Source organism: Hyalella azteca, unplaced genomic scaffold, assembly GCF_000764305.2.
Source record: "Hyalella azteca isolate HAZT.00-mixed unplaced genomic scaffold, Hazt_2.0.2 contig17590, whole genome shotgun sequence".
NCBI lineage: Eukaryota > Metazoa > Arthropoda > Malacostraca > Amphipoda > Hyalellidae > Hyalella > Hyalella azteca.
In genome coordinates this window covers 66,618-86,290 of record NW_025947367.1, presented here as the reverse complement: position 1 = coordinate 86,290, position 19,673 = coordinate 66,618, and the positions used below count along the sequence as shown (strand labels likewise).

The 19,673-nt window shown below is 38.5% G+C and overlaps 1 protein-coding gene across 1 annotated transcript; it reads left to right on the top strand.

The window, feature by feature from the left end:
* The first annotated feature begins 1,375 nt into the window (after positions 1–1,375).
* Positions 1,376–19,374, top strand: LOC108668433 (cullin-associated NEDD8-dissociated protein 1). Its single transcript, XM_018155659.2, has 21 exons — positions 1,376–1,548; positions 3,712–3,881; positions 4,746–4,959; positions 5,351–5,481; positions 5,635–5,823; positions 6,901–7,063; positions 7,440–7,592; positions 8,103–8,211; positions 8,714–8,922; positions 10,279–10,439; positions 10,999–11,207; positions 11,614–11,768; positions 12,138–12,398; positions 12,912–13,080; positions 13,519–13,828; positions 14,331–14,529; positions 14,864–14,962; positions 15,359–15,517; positions 16,220–16,408; positions 17,254–17,498; positions 17,761–19,374. Exons 1-21 carry the CDS (start codon positions 1,507–1,509, stop codon positions 18,038–18,040), a joined length of 3,816 nt encoding a protein of 1,271 aa, XP_018011148.1. The 5' UTR covers positions 1,376–1,506; the 3' UTR covers positions 18,041–19,374.
* Positions 19,375–19,673: the final 299 nt, after the last annotated feature.

The following is a 19,673-nucleotide window of genomic DNA, read 5'->3' as shown; positions in this document are numbered from 1 at the left end:
GATCGCAGTTTGGAGATTTCCATGTCCATGCAGTTACATGAAAAGGAAACCGGTCGAGCGCGCCTTGCGAGACGCTACAGGTGCAGCGCTACCTAGCTACAAAGCGCTACTACCTGCCCTCCGACCCAGCCTATACTGTCAAATCTTACCTCAAATCAACTCCCAGGTTCAGATCTCCACCGTCTTTGCAAGAGATTCATGTTTACTGTTTCTTACGACCACGGCCTCATCATCCTCTGCTTCATGCAGCAAGTGGATCCGGTCTGAACAATCACTAGACAAAGACTCCCTTCCACTTACTACCGCCTAAATAAAGCTCACTATAAGCACCGCTAAATTTCATCAGCTATGGGCCCGGGCAGCCGTTCGGTCCTTGATTTGAAACACCTTTTCAGCATTCCGCAGCCTCCATCCTGAGCATATGTATCAACTTCTAAAACATCCCCCCAATTGCCAAGCCTGGAAGATCCATAAATCAGGGCACCTTCCTACTACTTTTCTCTGCCTTCTCCCCATCGGTTAAGATCTTGCAGCAGGGTCAGCAACATGGATTAAAACCCAGCCAGAAGGTGGATTGGTTTAAATCCTTTTTGGCACGGTGTTCCTAAAACTTTTCCCACGTTTTAAGATGAAAGAAAATATTTAGAAATCAGGAGCATAAGCTAGTTTCCATAATCAAATCCTGACGTAGTCTCTGAAAAGTTCATTCCCAATTAGTCATTAGTTAGCCCAGGGTCGCCCAGTGGGGCCCAGGGTGTTTTAGTGGTAACAGTTTATATAGTACCAGGATTGGAGCAGCTAGCTATGGGTTAGATCCCCTGTACCAGCAAAAATTCTGGCCGGGCGGTTTAGCACAGCATAATTGGACCAATGAGTTGCGAGTTCGAGACCGCAATAAGCGGTAAATTTTCTGCGATGTTCTAAAGCGGCGACAGGTTAAACGGCCTAATTAACGCTGTCACCGCTTTATACAATCGTAAAAGACCAATAGTTAATCAATTGTTCGATGGAACCTGAGGCCATCAACTATTACAATACATTTGTTACGTTAAAATTGCCCCAATGTTAAAGGCTGACTGTGATGAAGCAGTAACATCGTTAATGAATTTTGACTGGCATTGATAGGTTACTAGGCTGCTTGACTGATTTTAGAAAAAAATGTCTTGTGTGAGATTGCATACAATATAGTCAAATAAATGGATAAAAATGTGACAAGAAATAAGGAGTCTAAAAATTTCAAAAGCATGTGACAGTGAATGAATTTAAAAAAATATCCGTAGAACATGAGGAGATCATAGTCCAACCATGGAGGAGATTACGTACCAAGAGATGATAAGTATATATAACAGAACTGTATACATAACGTTTATTATCAAACGACGATCGGGAGACCAAGCATTGTTGTTGTTGCTGAGATGTCCAGTGTGTCGTGAGATTGACTGTCGTCGTTGTTTCGAAAAGACGCGCCCACATTATTATTCGCATTTTTCACTACAAACCTTCACAATGGCGGCCGTTTCGTATCATATATCAAATCTCCTCGAAAAGGTGAGAAATTAATTTTTAAATTATTTTATGGCATAAAGATGCAGAGAAAATTTCAAATGAACTAAAAACGAAAAGGTTGCAAAAATAGTAATTAGCCTAATCATCTTTTGTCTTTGATTTCATAATGTTGTTCTATTCAATTACCGAGTTGGAAATTAAAAGAAAAAATTTTTGTTTTTACTTGTAAGTTGTACCTAACCCAATGGTAGATTATGTTGCAGGCCAATAACCAATTGGGAATGTTGAGACTTGAGCATACCTATGTTTTGAAAAATTCTATTGTTAGCTAGCCTATTCTTTCTAATTTTCAAGCTGCGAGTGTGACTATTATCATAACTTTTCTTTATATTTGGCAATTGGCAATGCAGAATTTACACTAAATAAATCAGAATCTATATATTTTTCATAAAGTACACTGTGATCATTTTGATGGTCATAGCCTCATAGGTCAAGGCTTAAGGGGACCGACCTAGCTCCGGAGAAACTTCTACAGTTATTATCCGATCATCATGAAACTTCACATACATACGTAAAATGTAAAAATAAGAACATTTTGCTCCTATGAATTTTTCGAAAAAATTGATAGAAAACGTGAAATTCATAGAAAACGGCTAAAAAGGGGTTTTACGAATCGAACGGTATATGTCTCATTGCTGTAGCTTGAAAACTGTAGGAGGAGATAGATTTGCCGTGAGAGCAGTATGAGGTTTTCAGTACGCCCAAAAGTGTGCCCGCGAGCACTTAAATAGACGTAAAAGAGTCGCAACGCAGCCAGGATACCGTAACTTAGCCTTAAAACCATTCAAGAACGCATGGAGCATCTGGCTGCACACCTCTCACGTCGCTGTCATGATGGGCACTGAGAGGTTTGGCTTCAACTCGCAGTTTTGGAAGTCACGCCCCATAATTACTGCCTTAAGAAATACTGAAGGCCGCCCCCACCCCCCCCGTTCTATGGGGCGTGGTGCAGTAAAAAAAGGAGGTACAAAGATGGGTGTACCACCAATCGATGCGTAAGAAAGTGCTCTTTCAAACAAGACTATGCCCACTTTAGTGCCATGATTGGCTGCTTAATGCCAGGCCTTCCTTTGTGGAGTGACCAGCGCTTTATTTATCCTCGTACAGTTTTGTTAAGGGACCTAAAACCCACCTCCCTTTGAGGAGCTGTCACAAAGTCATTTTTCGACGCACAGGGACGATACTTATATCGTTCGATGCGCAAGAAAACAACCTTTAAGATGAGATAAGAAACAGAAAAACTCAAAATTTTCAAATTTTAGCTAGGTCGGTCCCCTTAAAGTTCCATACCTAATTATTGAAATTATCACTGGATCTATTTGGATTGGGAATAGTCCTACTTTTTTCTGAAATATTGTGGCTATAATAGCATATAATATCAGCTGGTATCAGTGGTATGAAATCCTGCAGCTCTAATGTGAAGTATTATTGTTTGATTAAAAAAATTTTGGTTCAGAATCATGTCACTTTAAAAAATTTTTCTAACTAGCAATTCAATACCATGCTACTTGTGCCAAAAATATCCTGCATAATGAGTTGAGTATAATGAACCCAAAACGTTTAATTTAATCTGAAATTTCATAGGTATATGCAGTCATATCACTGATATCAGACTGCATTATAATTTATAACTGTTTATTCTTCAACTAAAATGTTGCAATACATTATCACATACATTTAGTTGCCTCTAAAGCAAGGACAAATGAAATGTTCTTATTGCTGTTTCTAAGGTGAATGAGAGATTTGGAATAATATGAGCACAATGCGCAGGATGATGCAAAATGCAAATGAGTTTGTTGCTCATAAATGGCTTTTTATGGGCAGAAAATGGTATTTGGCGCCTCAAGGAAATGGAATCATGGCTTGTTAATCTGCAAAATCATGGCTAAAAAATCCAGTTGCAGTTCAGAGAGTAAAGGTTTTCCTTACTAGCTTTGGAACAGCAAGCTTTTAGTAATGAGCAGGATTTTTCCAATTTTGTCTTGGAGCAATGCCAAGCTCTATTATGTGAAAAAGAAGCAGATCCAACAATTGCATTTGAATAGAATATATAGGTATATATTCTGTATTTTTCAAATTTGTTATGCATGAATTCTGGAATATTTTAACTAACAATCTACCTACCTAAATATTGCATCATTTCAGATGACAAGCATTGACAAAGATTACCGGTTCATGGCTGCAAATGACTTGATGGCGGAGCTTCAAAAGGACTCGATCAAGTTGGACGATGATAGTGAGAGGAAAGTGGTTAGAATGATTCTCAAGCTTCTTGAAGATAAAAATGGTGAAGTCCAAAATTTGGCTGTTAAATGGTGAGTATTGATCCTAACTTGGCTGAAATGTGTCAAAAAATAGGTTCTTGTTTGAACTTTGGTAGGTATGCTTTGTCTTGGTTTAACAGTGGCAAGTTTTTGTAAATGAATGAACACATTTTTAAAAGCTACACATACCATACCGGTACTTTTAACAAAAAATTTGAAATCAAAGTTTCAAAGAAATATAATTTTTTTATCATTATTCATTTATATAAATTCCTGTCCTGAAGTTTTAGTATTTATAGTTGACAAGTAGAACCTTTTAGATAGGTAAATATAGCAACTTAGATAAATTCCAAATTAATTTTCAATGTGATTTGAATTTGTCGAGCAATCTTGTTCAAATATTTTTTAATAATAATATATCTGATCTAATCTAATATAATCAAATAATATATTTCTGATAATATTTTTTTCATTGCCTCATACTTTGTAACTCATTCTTCCAATTCACGGGTTTTCCTTGGGTAACTCGTATCTCCAAACATCTCAGATTGTAGCATTAATCTTGTAACAAGATTGTTACTGATAATTTCTTACCGGATGGATTGGAAGTTTCTCAAATTTCTGCCTAATTTTTCACTCACTATACCTGTTGACTTTTTCTGCAAACTGGTTAAAACCATTAGTTGTGAGACTCTACATGAAACACATTATTGTTGTTAAAATTTGGTGACATTTGACTGTTTTAGGCTTCAGTTTATTTATAACATGGACTAAAATAGTTTTCTTTCAGGATTCAATTCAATTTTGCATCCACTGTTCTTAATTTAGTCTTCAATTTATTTTTCTTGTTAGCTATTTATCATTAAGTGTAACCTTATTTGCACTCATGAAATTATATTCTTTCTCATTTTTCAGCTTGGGTCCTCTTGTGAAGAAAGTGAAAGATTCTCACATCCTGAACATTGTTGACTGTTTGTGCGACCACATGTTGAGCGACCGTGAGCAGCTGAGAGACATGAGTAGTCTTGCCCTCAAGACTGTCATCAATGAACTACCTACAAACGCCACCACCCTCGTCACCACCATTTGCAAAAGGGTCACAGATCGGCTCTCTGAGGCTATACTTAAAGTATGCTATTCTACACCAGAATATCATTATTAGAGAATTAATTTAATCATTTTTGTATTGTTTATCTTGTTACTGGCTTTGTTTTATTAACATTTTGATTTGAGACATCATGATTCATGACCTTGATTTTCAAACACTGCACAGTATTCTGGAAGCAATAACTATTTATGTATGTTTATTTTTATGGGGAATGACAACTTCACAATCTATTGTAGTATTGTTATATTGTTAATGTTTTTTTTTTGTATCTGGAGACCAGGAAACAAGAATTATTATCAGATTGAGGGCTAATTGTTCATGAAAATAAAGGAAACACTTTTTCAAAGCTTCTTGTGGGCTTTTTTTAATCATATAATTTAACTGCATTGTAATTCTTCTATTTTGCTTGCAGCAAGTTGATGTGGGAGTTCAGCTTGAGGCTTTGGACATCATGTGTGACCTGCTATCACGTTTCGGTTCCTTACTGCTGCCATACCACCCGACCATTGTGGGGGCTGTCCTCCCCCAGCTCACTTCCCCTCGGTAGGTAGAATTTTTTGCTAAGTTGATGTAATCGACACGTGTGATGCATTCAGATCAACAGCATATTGATTAAATGAACAATAATGTCATGCACTCAGTACAAAAACAATGCCAAGTTCTGTTACTGAGTATCAAATATATTCAATTTTTCAGACTGGCGGTTCGAAAGCGCAGTATCGTGGCTTTATCTCTGCTTGTCGTCTCTTGTTCGCAAAACACATTCACCATTCTGATGGACCTTGTGCACACCCAACTTGCAGACAATGTTGACTCCATTTCCAAGTGCTCCCCACAGCAAGCATCTGTTTTGCGCACATACATCCAGTGTTTGGCAGCCATTGCGTAAGTTTATACCATATCTAGTGTTTGGCAGCCATTGTGTAAGTTTATACCATATCCAGTGTTTGGCAGCTATTGCACAAGTTTATATATCTAGTTTTTGGCAGCTATTGCACAAGTTTATATATCTAGTGATTGGCAGCTATTGCACAAGTTTATATATCTAGTGTTTGGTAGCTATTGCACAAGTTTATATATCTAGTGTTTGGCAGCTATTGCTTAAGTTTATACCATATATCTAGTGTTTGGTAGCGATTGCACAAGTTTATATGTATATCTAGTGTTTGGCAGCTATTGCTCAAGTTTATATATCTAGTGTTTAGTAGCTATTGCATAAGTTTATATATCTAGTGTTTGGCAGCTATTGCATAAGTTTAGATATCTAATGTTTGACAGCCATTGTACAAGTTTATTTGTCTAGTGTTTGGGAGCTATTGTACAAGTTTATATATTTAGAGCTTCGCAGTCATTGCATAAGTTTATTTGTCTAGTGTTTGGCAGCTATTGTATAAGTTTATATATTTAGTGCTTGGCAGCCATTGCACAATTTTTTTTAGCATTTGTGTTGTTGAACATGTACTGTAGTTATACAAAACCATGTAGTTTCAGTTTTTGGCTGTCAAGTCTGATGTATTAATTTTATAAATTTCTAGCTTATGGCAGACGATGCTGAATTATCACTCAAATTGAATAATGTGGAATTTCTTGCGCTAATTGGATGTAGTGGAGATTTAGCATGTATGATGTTCATTACCTTCTGTTCACAACTGCAAATTATGGAATTGAATTGCAAGACGGATTTCATGACCTTCAAATTTTGTTCCATAAACTCATGCTCTGTTGTTTCCTATTTTACATGCTTTTTTAACATTAAATTCTCAAATGTTTCAAGACAAAATGAATTGTTTTCTCCAAAAAGTGCAGCGTTACTATTTTACTCTAGTAAATGTCATAGAATATGCTATGTTTCTAGTGAGATCCAAAAATTTTATTCAAAAGGCACAATGTTTCTATTTGAATCTTGTAATTTCCGTTGAAAAGCAAAATTTTTTAGTTCAGTCGTGTGAATTTCTTCAAAAGGCGCCAGGCAGGGCACCGTTTTGGAGACGAACTCGTGGTGGTGATGCCCGAGTTGATAGTGTATGTTGCTGCTGAAGACGACGAGCTACGCGAGCACTGCATCTGTGCCTTCGAGAGTTTTGTGCTGCGCTGCCCTCAAGATATAACCCCACATATTCCTCAGGTTTGTTCATGAAGTGCTGCAATTTGCATCTGAAAAGATCTCGTCTCGCATCTTAGGTTTGCTATTCACTTTGGCGTCACAATTTTTTTTCAAGGTTTTCAATTACCGGTACTTTACTTTGAAGTATTTAGAAATTAAAATTGTTATCATTTCATGCTCGAAGTATTGAGCAAAATAAGACTGAATTTTCAATCAATTAGTTTTCAAATTCTATTGATTACACAGTCATTTATAGGTACATTCTGATGGCTGCATTCTTATAAGAAAACCATAAATGAGCTGACTCATATTACTTCCATTCATGATGAAACATTCTAAGTTTACATCGTGATGAAACGCTCTTTGTTTACTCGCTTAATGTTCTCGATTGTTTCAGATTCTCGAGATTTGTTTAAAGCTTCTAACGCACGACCCCAACTATAATTATGACGACTACAGCGAAGAAGGCAATGGAACCATGGACCTGGACGAGGACGAAGATGAAGAAGAAGATGACGAGTATTCAGATGACGATGACATGAGCTGGAAGGTAAGAAAACAATCTCTGGGGCTATACTATCTAATCTTACTTTGGTAGACGTATTTGCCGATTTCTTGTCTGGGATTGGTGAGTTTAGTTTGAAACGCAGTCAGTGATTGGCTGATGGAGTTGCAGACTCGTACCTATTTATTTATACCTAGTAGAGCCCCTGGTAAAGAAATTCTTATTATTTGTTAATTTAAGTAATCCTTTTGTAGTAATCCTAAAGTCAATGAATGGAAGAAAGTCACTAAAGTCGACTTCTGGTGTAAGTTGACTATTGTTGGATTTCAAGTGATAGCTACCGGTATTTTTATTTCTGACTTTGCTATAATTCTTTCGATGTAATACCTGTATAATAACGTGAAAATGTTCAACATTAAAGAAGATTCATGAGAAGATGACTCGTAATTTTGCAAACAATAAGTTGAGCTTTGATAGAACTTCGTTATTGTTGCATTACTTGTAGCATTTAGTTTTGTTGTTGTAAACGTATAGGTACTTGTGGAAACATTTCAGGTGCGACGTGCTTCAGCTAAGTGCATCGAGGCGATCGTGTCTACGCGTCACGAGATGCTCCTGCAGTTCTTCACGACGGTCTCGCCTCAGCTTATTGCCAGGTTCAAAGGTTGGTCAAACTCGTTGCAATACATCAAGTAGCTTTTAAAGATTGAAGTATTTATGTATTATATTCCTCTATTTTCTACATGGTTCGTTGATTATTTAGATGAGAAAGTGAATAATACGGAGCGGGTATTAGAAAAGTTTTACCTTGATGTTAAATAATATTCTATTACTGCTGGATAAGTTGATAGTTATTTAGTTGACCATTTAAACTCATGCCGATAAAGATCTCCCACTCATTTTGTGAATGGTTCAATTTAATTTCATTAGATTTAATTTAACTACTACTCTCTTGACTCGTTGTTTTTCCTTAGTTCCCTCAATGGGTAACGTGTAACAATAATATCAAAGAACTACAATGATAATAATAATAATTATAATTTATGATAAAACCTAGGGATGTCAGCTTTGAAAAAGCCATGTTGGCTTGTTGCCAATTGTCAATCGATTATTGTCATCATTAATAACAATGATACCTACAAATAATGAAAATAACAATGTTGCAGAGCGCGAGGAGAACGTGAAGGTGGATATCTTCAACGCGTACACGGCGTTACTGCGTCAGAGCCGCCCCTCTCATGGCCGCCCCTGCCTCAAGGGTGCCTCGGCTGCAATCGCTGCCGCCCCTGCCGCTGCTGCTGCTGCTGTGTTGGCTCCCTCGCCCGACACTGCCATGGAGCAGGAGGAAGAAACCGTGGCTCTGCTTAAAAAACAGGTTGGGCTTCTTATTCAATTGAATATTGGACTTACTAATAATATGAATTTATATCATTAGTTCATTGACCACGGAGCAGTAGGTGAAAACTCTAGCCCTGCTAAAAAACGGATTGGTTTCTTTTTAGCGCATTTTCTCATTTATGGAAAAAGGCGCTATTGTGCTCGCCATGTCCGTCTGTCTGTCTGTCTGTCCGTCCGTGACTTCACGTTTTCGCCGACGAGAAAATGCGCTCTCTGTCACTCACTGCAGTGAGTACCGAGTTATATTTTTTCTGTTAATTGTTAGACTCACTAAAAGTGTTTTTATTAGTTCATTGACCATGGAGGAGGAGGAAGAGAAAACTGTAACTCAGCTTGAAAACAGGTTATTTCTCATTCACTTGCCCATTAGTTCATTGACCATGGAGCAGGAGAATTTTAGCTGTTCAAGTTCATTAACCACTCTCGTTACTAGGCCTTTGGATAGTACCGTAATAGCATTGATGACTCAGGGATAAGCCTGAAGGAATAGCCGGTGTCAATATCATATCAAGTCTGAAGGAATAGCCGGTGATGTTTTTTGTAGGGTCAGGTGATGTTAGAAAAACTCTTTCTATTTTTTGTGTGCTTTAATGAGATCGTAAGACGTGATTTATTGTAGAAACTATTTTTTGCATTGCTGAATTAGTCACTAAAACCTAGAATGACTTGTATTTAAATACAAACCCTACAAACCCTTGAGTGATAGGCAGAATTAGTGCAACCAATGGAGTATGTAATTATCTGCTCTCTTTTAGCTGGGTTCTGGAAGCTGCCGCTTTTTTGTGCTTTGAAGGGCATCGTATGATGTGCAGGATTCAATTCCACCTCATAGAAGAAAATATATCTTTGGGTAGAGAATGACTTAACTGTAGGTGAAAACGTAGATTCTTACATGATTTTCTACATTTTCTTTCTCATGGTATTCCTAGATTAGCTATCTTGAATTTATATTGGTTGAGCAGTAGTACCAGAAAAATTCCTCTCGATTCTACTAGAAAAAAGTGTCTGGATGTTCCGAGTTTCGCGACGCCTATTCCAATCTCAATATTTGTGATTGGAAATTCCATTTCTCACACAGCGTCCTATGACTCATCTGTATTCCGAATTGGAAGTGGGGATTGGAAGTAGACATTTTGATATTATAAATGTACAACATTTTGACCAAAGAAGAAAATGATGATAGCGATTGTTACTGTAGTGAAATAAATTGCTGGACAGTTCTTTACTAGGTGCGTCAAGCTCCTTCTCTCCTGGCATTTTGCAACAAATTATAACAACATTGGGTACTGCAATGATAACAATTGATGCTGTAATGATGCTAACTGGTGTGCAGGTGCCTCTCTTGGTGCGGGCGCTTCACCGGCAGCTGCGTGAGAAGAGCAGCAAGACTCGCCAGGGCTGCTTTGCTCTGTTGAGCGAACTCATCTTGGCCCTGCCTGCTGCCCTGACCAACCACATCCCCGTCCTGCTGCCTGGCCTTCACTTCAGCCTCAGGTGGGTACAGTGCCTGCTGCCCTGACCAACCACATCCCCGTCCTGCTGCCTGGCCTACACTTCAGCCTCAGGTGGGTACAATGCTTGCTGCCCTGACCAACCACATCCCCGTCCTGCTGCCTGGCCTACACTTCAGCCTCAGGTGGGTACAATGCCTGCTGCCCTGACCAACCACATCCCCGTCCTGCTGCCTGGCCTACAATTAATATTTACACCAGCACGTGTGTCATCTTACTTGGAGACACCTAGTTATTTATTTCTGAACATTTTACAACCAGACTTGCCTTTCTAATTTGTTTAAAGTTTCTGTCAAGTAGGTATTCATTAAGATAACGATTTCTTCTTCGTAGCAAAAAATCTGGAATCATAAATATTGTGGTTGAATCTCAGCCGTTTTGAAGTTGATCACAAATTCTCTTAAACTACAGTTCAATCATCGTTGACTGAGCTCGCTCAAAATTGAATATTTCTGATTATTCAATAAATAACTTTAATAACGATTTAATTAATAACTTATAAAGAAAGGAGTTGACTAACCCAAAAAAATTCTCCTTGCCAGTGACAAATCCAGCAGCAGCAACATGAAGATCACGGCTCTGTCGTTTGTTCACACGCTGCTACAGCAGCATCCGGGCGCTGTGTTCCAGCCTCACATCGCAGAGCTGCTTCCTCCTATTATTGCCTGCGCCGCTACTGAGCCCTTCTATAAGATAACTGCTGAGGCCTTGCTGGTGCTGCAGTGCGTCGTCAGGGTCGTCAGGCCCATAGGTGAGTGCTAGACAAAAAAGAAATAGCTTCATCAGACCGATAGGTGAGACCCGGGCGAGGAAAATACACCCAAAGACCCAAAGCTAAAAATATTTCAGGTGCGACGCACGTTACAAAAAAATTATAACTCAGTACTCACTGCAGTGCGTGACAGAGAGCGCATTTTCTCGTCGACGAAAACTTGAGGTCACGGACGAACGGACAGACAGACAGACGGACATGGCGAGCACGATAGTGCATTTTTTCCATAAATGAGAAAATGTGCTAAAAACGGTCAATTTGGACCAAGATGATAACCATGTCTAGTGAGAACGTAATGAAAAATCTCGGTCTCTTAAGATTCTGTGTTTTGAAGCCTTGATTATTTGTAGCCTGCAAACTGTTTAATATGGAATAATCTTTTCAGGGGAGCCATCATCGTTTGACTTCACACCCTACACGTTACAACTGTACCAATGCGCTCTGGCCAGGCTCAAAGCTGCGGATCTTGACCAAGAAGTAAAGGAACGAGCTATTGCTTGCATGGGTCAAATAATCTCGCATCTTGGCGACCATCTTCAGGTAATTTGTTAATTACTAAGTCTCTTTCTTTCGAATATCTATTCGTGACGACACAAGAAATATTTTTGCGCTTTCGAATAGAACATTGGTAAGTGTAATGACAAATTATTTTATTATTCTCTGCGTTGTAATTCTTGTTCATTATGTTCGGATTATTATTATTTCCTCAACATAATTATAATTTATGTTACATTTACTTTAAACGTTAGCTATTTGACTTAGAACCATAACGATGCGCCGTGACTCGTACCATAACAATGTGCTGTTCCCAAGCTATAACATTGCGCCGTGACTCGCACCATAACAATGCGCTGTAACTAGCTCCATAACATATCATTGTAACTAATGCCATACCATTGCTCATCTCAGGACGAGCTGGCGACGTGTCTTCCTATATTTCTGGAGCGTCTCAAGAACGAGATCACTCGTCTGACGACCGTCAAAGCCCTGACGACGATCGCATCGTCGCCGCTGCGCATCGACCTTCGTCCTATCCTCGCGGAAGCGCTGCCGGTTCTTGCTGGGTTCCTCAGGAAGAACCAACGCGCATTAAGACTCTCGACCCTTGTTCTGCTGGACACTCTCCTGCAGAACTACAGTCACGCTATCACCACGCAGATGCTCGCCGAGGTGAGCCTTTGTGTTGTCTTTCATTGTGAACAAACCGTCATTGTCTTTTTTATCTCACGTCTTAAACGCTGTATGAGTAAATATATACTTGGGTTACCTGAATGACTCATTTTCAGATATATTTATTTATTGACGCCATACAAATCTTCGGTGTGTACTTGAATTAATGCAGTTACTAATTTATTTCAAGTAATGCTTGAGTGGCCAAGTTACAATCATCGAAAACTTTTGTATACTGCGTTTACTTTAATTTATATAATTTCAAATATATCAAGTGACCCTCATTAGTGACCCAAATTTAAATCAACGAAAGCTAAAGTTTCCTGTTGACTTTAAATACAAGCATTAATATATTCCAGGTAATGCTTGAGTTGCCAAGTATTCCGTTGACTTAAATTTCTAGGTAAAATTTCAAATATAGCAAGTGATGCTGATTAGTGACCTGAGTTTAAATCATCAAAAGCTAAAGTTACGTGTTGAATTGAATAAATACAAGTATTAATATCATTTCAGGTGGTGCTTGAGTTACCAAGTTTGATCAGCGAGAGTGACCTACACGTAACACAACTGACGCTGTCGCTGCTCTGCACTGTCACGCGCCATAACACCGCCTGCCTGGCCCCCCTCTCCCCCCACCTGCTCCCCCCTCTCCTACATCTCGTGCGATCACCTCTGCTACAAGGTGAACATTTCTTCTATTGGCCTTTTTAGTCTTATTTTATTTTTGGTGTTCAATGGGAATTTTTTAGTCCGTACTCGCCTAGTCCGCTTTTAGCGCACGTTTACCGAGAATTTAATGAAAATTAGAAAACCCTGAGTGAATAATAGCTTAGATAGACATGTATAGAATTTTCCATAGGCATCCTGATTCGATAAGTTTAGAAAAATGTACACATTTCTAAATTTTTATACTCGTCCTGTATACTTGCCAAGAGTGGCAACTTGCTAGACCCTCTCTAATTATGAAAATTAGAATATAACCACCCGTGTTGAAACAAGCTTATTCAGCCTTCTGATACTAAAATTATGAAAATATGAACATTTGACTCGTATATTTATGTTATGATTTTTAATTATTTCACTCTTTAAATATTGATGTCATAAATATTTTTCCTGCCAGGCACATGTCTGCGGTCCCTGCAAGACTTGTTTGAATGCCTCGTCCGAGCGCGCATTCCAGGCTTGTCTTACCAGGAGCTACTGGGACACCTGCTGTCTCCCTTGCATGCTGTCCAGCACACCCAACAGCAGGTCATACACAAGCAGTCTTACCAGTGCATGGCTGCGTGTGTAGCGTCTCTGGCTTTGACTGAACGATCAGAAGCCATTAATGTCGTACAGAAATTCTTGTCTGATGTTACGTCACCTCACACCAGCCCCACGCTACAGGCTTTCTCCCTCCTAGCTATTGGAGAAATCGGCAAACATGTGTGAGTACAGATCAATCATAGGAACTACTGTTAGTATTTATATAACTGATTATTTATTATCATTGCAATATACGGTAATTATTATATTATTGTATTTATCGATTATTGATATTTTGTAGATTCATATAATTTATTATTTGAGGAATTACATTGTTGTGCTTACACGAAAATAGCAGACTTTCCTAATCTTCCGCGACTTTACGTGATGTTTCTTACTCAATACTCATTCTGTTTCTGCTCCATATAATCAAGTGGCTAATTAGATACATTACTATGTCGTGTTATGGCTATTTAGTGGCAAAAATGTGGGTATGATTACTTACTTCTATTAACAAATTCGATAAAATACTGATGTATTGAATTCATTAATAAATGTGTGTGTGTAATTACTTACCTACTATTATTTAACTACTTACTATTACTATCAACAAATTTGATAAAATACTAAGGCGTATTAAATTCAGTAGCAAATGGGTGTGTTAAGTTATTTGTATCAACACAGGGACTTGAGTGGACTGCCAGACGTGTTGCCTGCAGTCTTGTCGTCACTATCATCAAATTGTGAGGAAGTTAAATCTGCTGCTGCATATTCCTTGGGTCATCTCAGCTGCGGCAACTTGACGACTTTCCTTCCCTTCGTGCTTCATGAAATACAAAATAATCCTAAGAGACAGTATTTGCTGCTGCACTCGCTCAAAGAGGTGACCTCTCAACTTTTTACTTCATTTTATTTTTTTAATTCTAGCTTTGTCTAGACTATGAAGTAACTTATAAATTCCTCTTGCAGATTATACATGTTTTTACTAAATTATAGTTTTGGCTTAAAGCGGTTCCTGACTATTCGCTAAAGTTTGATTGAATTGCGAAGATTCCATTTCTTGCACCATTTCAGAAGATCATGCTGGTAGCCTCATTTTATAGTGTCTAGGATTTGTGTTATTTATCAATTACATTAAATACTAGGATTTGAGAAGAAAATATGTTTAAAATTATATACTGATATGAATTTATATTCATCTGTGATTGTGTTTACAGACAATCAGCCTTCAGTCGCAGTCTGTGGAGGGTGTGAAAGTCCTGCAAGGTTTCGTGTCTCACATTTGGGCGCAGCTTTTCAGACACACTGAATGCCAGGTTTGAAGTCTTTCTAAGTCTTAGAGATAAATTTTGTTCATTGATGATGAAATAAAAGCTTCATTTATAAAAAAAAAATTTGCAGAGGTATGCAACCCCTTAGGATAAAATGTTTTCATTTCCTTATGCCGATATTTGGCCAGCACGTAATTATTAGGACCTTTTATGCGTTTTGATTTGAAATGCAAAATGCAAATAAAATCTCTGTAGTATTACTAAATATTAAACATAGAAAGCTTCTCTTTACAATTTTTTGTCAAAAAATTTCAACGGAAGGAAAGGAGAGAATGGTCAAACGGAGGGATACTCAATACCTTTAAGAGACTTCGCCTAATAAATTATTTTTTGTTAGAGGCACAATATTTAAGTGTACAAATGATTATTATGACTTTACAGGAAGAAGGCACGCGTAACGTAGTGGCCGAGTGCCTGGGCAAGCTGACGCTGATCAAGCCTAAGGAGCTGCTGCCGATGCTGCAGCAGAGCTTGCACAGCGACAGCGCCATGATGCGCACCACTGCTGTCACTGCCGTCAAGTTCACCATATCAGATCAGGTGAGTTTGCTTTGTCATCATTGACAAAGTCATTTGCTTTGTCTTCATTGTTTGCTTTGTCACCATATCAGATCGGGTGAGTTTGCTTTGTTATCATTGTCTAGTTCACTATCGCAGATCAGGTGGGTAATCATTGCCGTGAAGTTAAGTCTCAGATCTGCACTGAGAATTTTAAATGCACCATCTATGATCAAATGTGTTCACATCATTCTTGGCGACATCAGGAATTTTTTGTCGGCATAATTCTCGTGAACGTATTGATAGACAACCAAGTCCTGATTTGATAACATTTCTATTAGCTACATCCATATTTGTCATACTTTCAGGATTTCGTACCTTATGACTTCACACCGCTGGATTTTGTACATGTAACACTTCCTACCCTCTAGTACGACTGTATTTCCCACTTTTCCATAGTAATTTCTCATAGTACCTTTTGAACTTTTCTCTTATCTCTGTCCATTATTGCGACTTCTGACTCTAGTGGAGTATAAATTGAGTACAATTTCGATCTTTGTGCAATGTTTCACCTGTGGTGTAGTATCCTCTTAGAGGCCAAGGCCTACAACTTCATTAAGATATTTGAAAATAGGTCTACCGTATCTTAGTTACTTATTATATTTTATTATGTTCAAATACCTGTGAATAAATTGATAATACTATGCATATATCGTCCGTTTCATGCATCATTTTATTTTTCAGCCTTCGAGCATGGACGCCCATTTACGTCCCTGCATCGGCGAGTTCCTATCGCGCATCGAAGACCCTGACCTGAACGTGCGACGTGTTGCTCTGGTGGCTCTCAACAGCGCCGCTCATAACAAACCTTCCCTCGTGCGCGACCTCTTGCCCCAGACATTGCCTCAGCTCTACGACCAGACTAAGATCAAGGTTAATCACTCCAAGTAACCGTACTGTCAGAAATAGTTACGAATGTGCAACTCAATCAGTGTCATGGTCTTAGTAGACCAAGATCAAGGTTAGTCACTCCAAGTAACCGTACTGTCAGAAATAGTTATGAATTTGCAACTCAATCAGTGTCATGGTCTTAGTAGAGCAAGATCAAGGTTTGTCACTCCAAGTAACCGTACTGTCAGAAATAGTTACGAATTTGTAACTTAATCAGTGTCATGGCCTTGGGCATTGGCAGACCAAGATCAAGGTTAGTCATTCCAAGTGATCAGGGCCCGTACTCTTGAAAGTAGTTTTGAAATTTGTAACTCCGTCAGCCAAACACTGACGGCTATGAAGCTGAATCCAAAAATCAGACCAGAAATGGGCCGCTACCGGTACGTGTACTTAGGCTGCAACATGTACTTTAGCAAATTTTTATAGTACGACATCGGTAATCCATCGGATCAACAGTGAATCAAACCTGTGTTGGGATGAATGTTCTGACCTTTAGAAATGAATATATAAATGAAAATACAGCTTAAAAGGATTACTATAAGTGGAAATATACAGCTTAAAAGGATAGACTTGAAATAATGTTATTGTCATTTAGAAAACATAATTTACCTACACTGACCTCGTAAGTGTTCATTGTTCACAGCTTAAAGTACCCATGATATAAATTCTCTCCATCATTTTTCTTGTGAATATAAGAGAATAAACATCTGTGATTCTATTACGTAATTCTGTTTTAATACAGAACTTTCGTGGGCAGAAAAAGATATAAAAATCCTCAATCATTTTTCTTGTCCATGTAATTAACGAGAGTTAATATTCTCCATCAGAAAGAGCTAATCCACGAGGTAGAGATGGGCCCCTTCAAGCACCCTGTGGACGACGGTCTGGACATCCGCAAAGCAGCGTTCGAGTGCATGTACACGCTTCTGGAGACTTGCTTGGACAGACTTGATATTTACGTGTTCTTGGAGCATGTGGAGAGCGGCCTGCGTGATCACTATGACATCAAGATGCTTACGTATCTCATGCTCACCAGACTTGCACATCTCTGTCCACAGGCTGTGCTCCAAAAGTTAGTCAAGAACATTTTGTTATTTCGTTGTTTTTGTTGATTGTAGCTCAGGAAGAAAATCTCGATTTCAGTGCGTCGGTTAGCGCTTCTTAATTATTTATAGCTATCGGGTATTGGTTATTATTCTAATTGTGTCATCAATCCATTTGAAACTGTTTCTTCGTTCATAAAAAATAGAATCATAATTATATGCTAATACTTCATCCTTCGAAATTGGGTTAAAACTACTACTCTCAATTTATAACGTCTCATTCTGTTCCAGGATTGAGAAGGTAGTGGAACCTCTGCGTAGCACTGTAACCTCTAAAGTGAAGGCTCATTCGGTCAAACAAGAGTACGAGAAGCAGGACGAACTCAAGCGGTCAGCTATGCGTGCCGTGGCCGCTCTGCTCACCATCCCAGACGCTGATAAGAACATGCAACTTGCTGAATTTGTGGCTCATTTCAAGGCCACGCCTGAATTAGAGGCTTTGTATGACAGCATTCAGAAGGACAGCAGTGGTGGTTCTGTGGGTCATGATGCTCTCATGGACCTGAGTTAAAAAGCGTTATGCGAGTAAATATATGAGGAATTGATTATGAGAATAGAACAATTATGGAAACCCATTGTAATATCTTGCTTTTATTTTCGTTTGAATTAGTGAAAGTGAAGAGCAAATTCCTATATAAGTTCAGAGATTCAATTTAGGAACTTTTCTGTACCATCTTTATTGTGACCCGGGCATTTGGGCTTGCGAAGAAGAAAGGGATTTTTTTTTTTTTTTGTGATTTAGACCGCCATGGTTCAGAGCTTGCGGCGTATTGGTCACCTTTAGTGTTCGTTGCCCGAAAAATAAGTTTGATAGGTAAATTATTATACGTTTGGTATTGAGGTCTTGAACTTGGTAGACCTTTGCTCTTGTAAATGTAATTTTGATCTACCTTAGATTAACGTCTAGTTCACAGTAAAACCTGTGGAGCGATGATTGTGATCTTACAGATCCTGGGTTTCAGCATTCTAAGGACGATTTTTTTGGCTTCACTAATGAATGGTTGTCGAGTTATTTGGGAACTGAAGTAATTGACCTTGGAGAAAAGAAAGCTCTTCCAGATACCATTTGGTCGACAGATTGACACACTAGGCATTGAATTATTTCCTGCAGTATAATTTTTGACTGATGGTTTCTTAGTTCTGGAAAGCAGAAGAATGTTTTAGTGGCCATTACTTCGTTAATGTAGTGTTAGTCACTGTATTTGACTGCACCATTCGATGTATTCACTGTTGGAAATGGACTACTACATTATTGGTTTCACTTCTGATTCATTGTTCATCAGGTTGTAGGAATTATAATTACATTGAAATCCCACGAAACTCAGTTCAAGGAAAACCTGTATACTTCATGTTGAAAGTTTCCTATTTGAGGTGAATGCATGTCTTGCAGTTGTATGTACTCGGTTATCATCTCCACTTTTGAAATTAAAATTGGAATGTTGACGGTCTTCTTCTCATTCCAGGCTAACGCCGTTATGAGAGTGATCCGTTCCCAATTTAAACTTCGTTTATTAACCCTGCAAATTCTTGAAAATATAAATGTTCATTAAAGTGCTTTATCTTAGTCGTTGCTGGTCGCAATTGCATTCGGAATCGTTTTGATTGAATTTTATTGCTAAAATTCCCAGTTTTTGCCTTGTAGGCGAAGTATTGGAAGGGTCAACTTCCTACGCCGTCGATGTTTGCAAATAACGGCAACTGTGAAATCTTTTCGACTACTCTCAATATTTTTGAACAAATGTTTGTGATCTAATAATGAGAAATTTCATTCTAAATTCTTCATAATTCCCTCCAAGTATCACGAACATGTATAGAATATCAGCATGCGTCAGTTTCATACCCTAACTCCCGAGTTTCATTACCCAAACTAAGCATTTTGGAAGTTTCAAGTTATTTATCTTTCGGGCAGGTCACGCTGGCCCGCTGGGCATTGATGCCAACAATCAAGAGTATCCAATTTTTCTAGCCTCTCAATAATTTATACCGTAATAAATATTTATCGCTTTAAATGTCACGAGCAGACTTAACTTATTGCTACTAGGATCAGATGGTGTTGAGAATAATTAAACCCATCCAGCGTACAAGGGAGGTTTAATTGTGAGGCAGTTGCGCTAAGGTCCCAGCAGCCAGCATCCTCTCAGTCA

Bases quoted from the DNA above. Each gene is read 5' to 3' on its own strand.
- LOC108668433 (XM_018155659.2), top strand. From the start codon at position 1,507: ATGGCGGCCGTTTCGTATCATATATCAAATCTCCTCGAAAAG. The intron at 14,963-15,358 runs GTTTGAAGTCTT...ATGACTTTACAG, and splicing joins TCAGACACACTGAATGCCAG to GAAGAAGGCACGCGTAACGT. The intron at 16,409-17,253 runs GTTAATCACTCC...ATTCTCCATCAG, and splicing joins ACGACCAGACTAAGATCAAG to AAAGAGCTAATCCACGAGGT.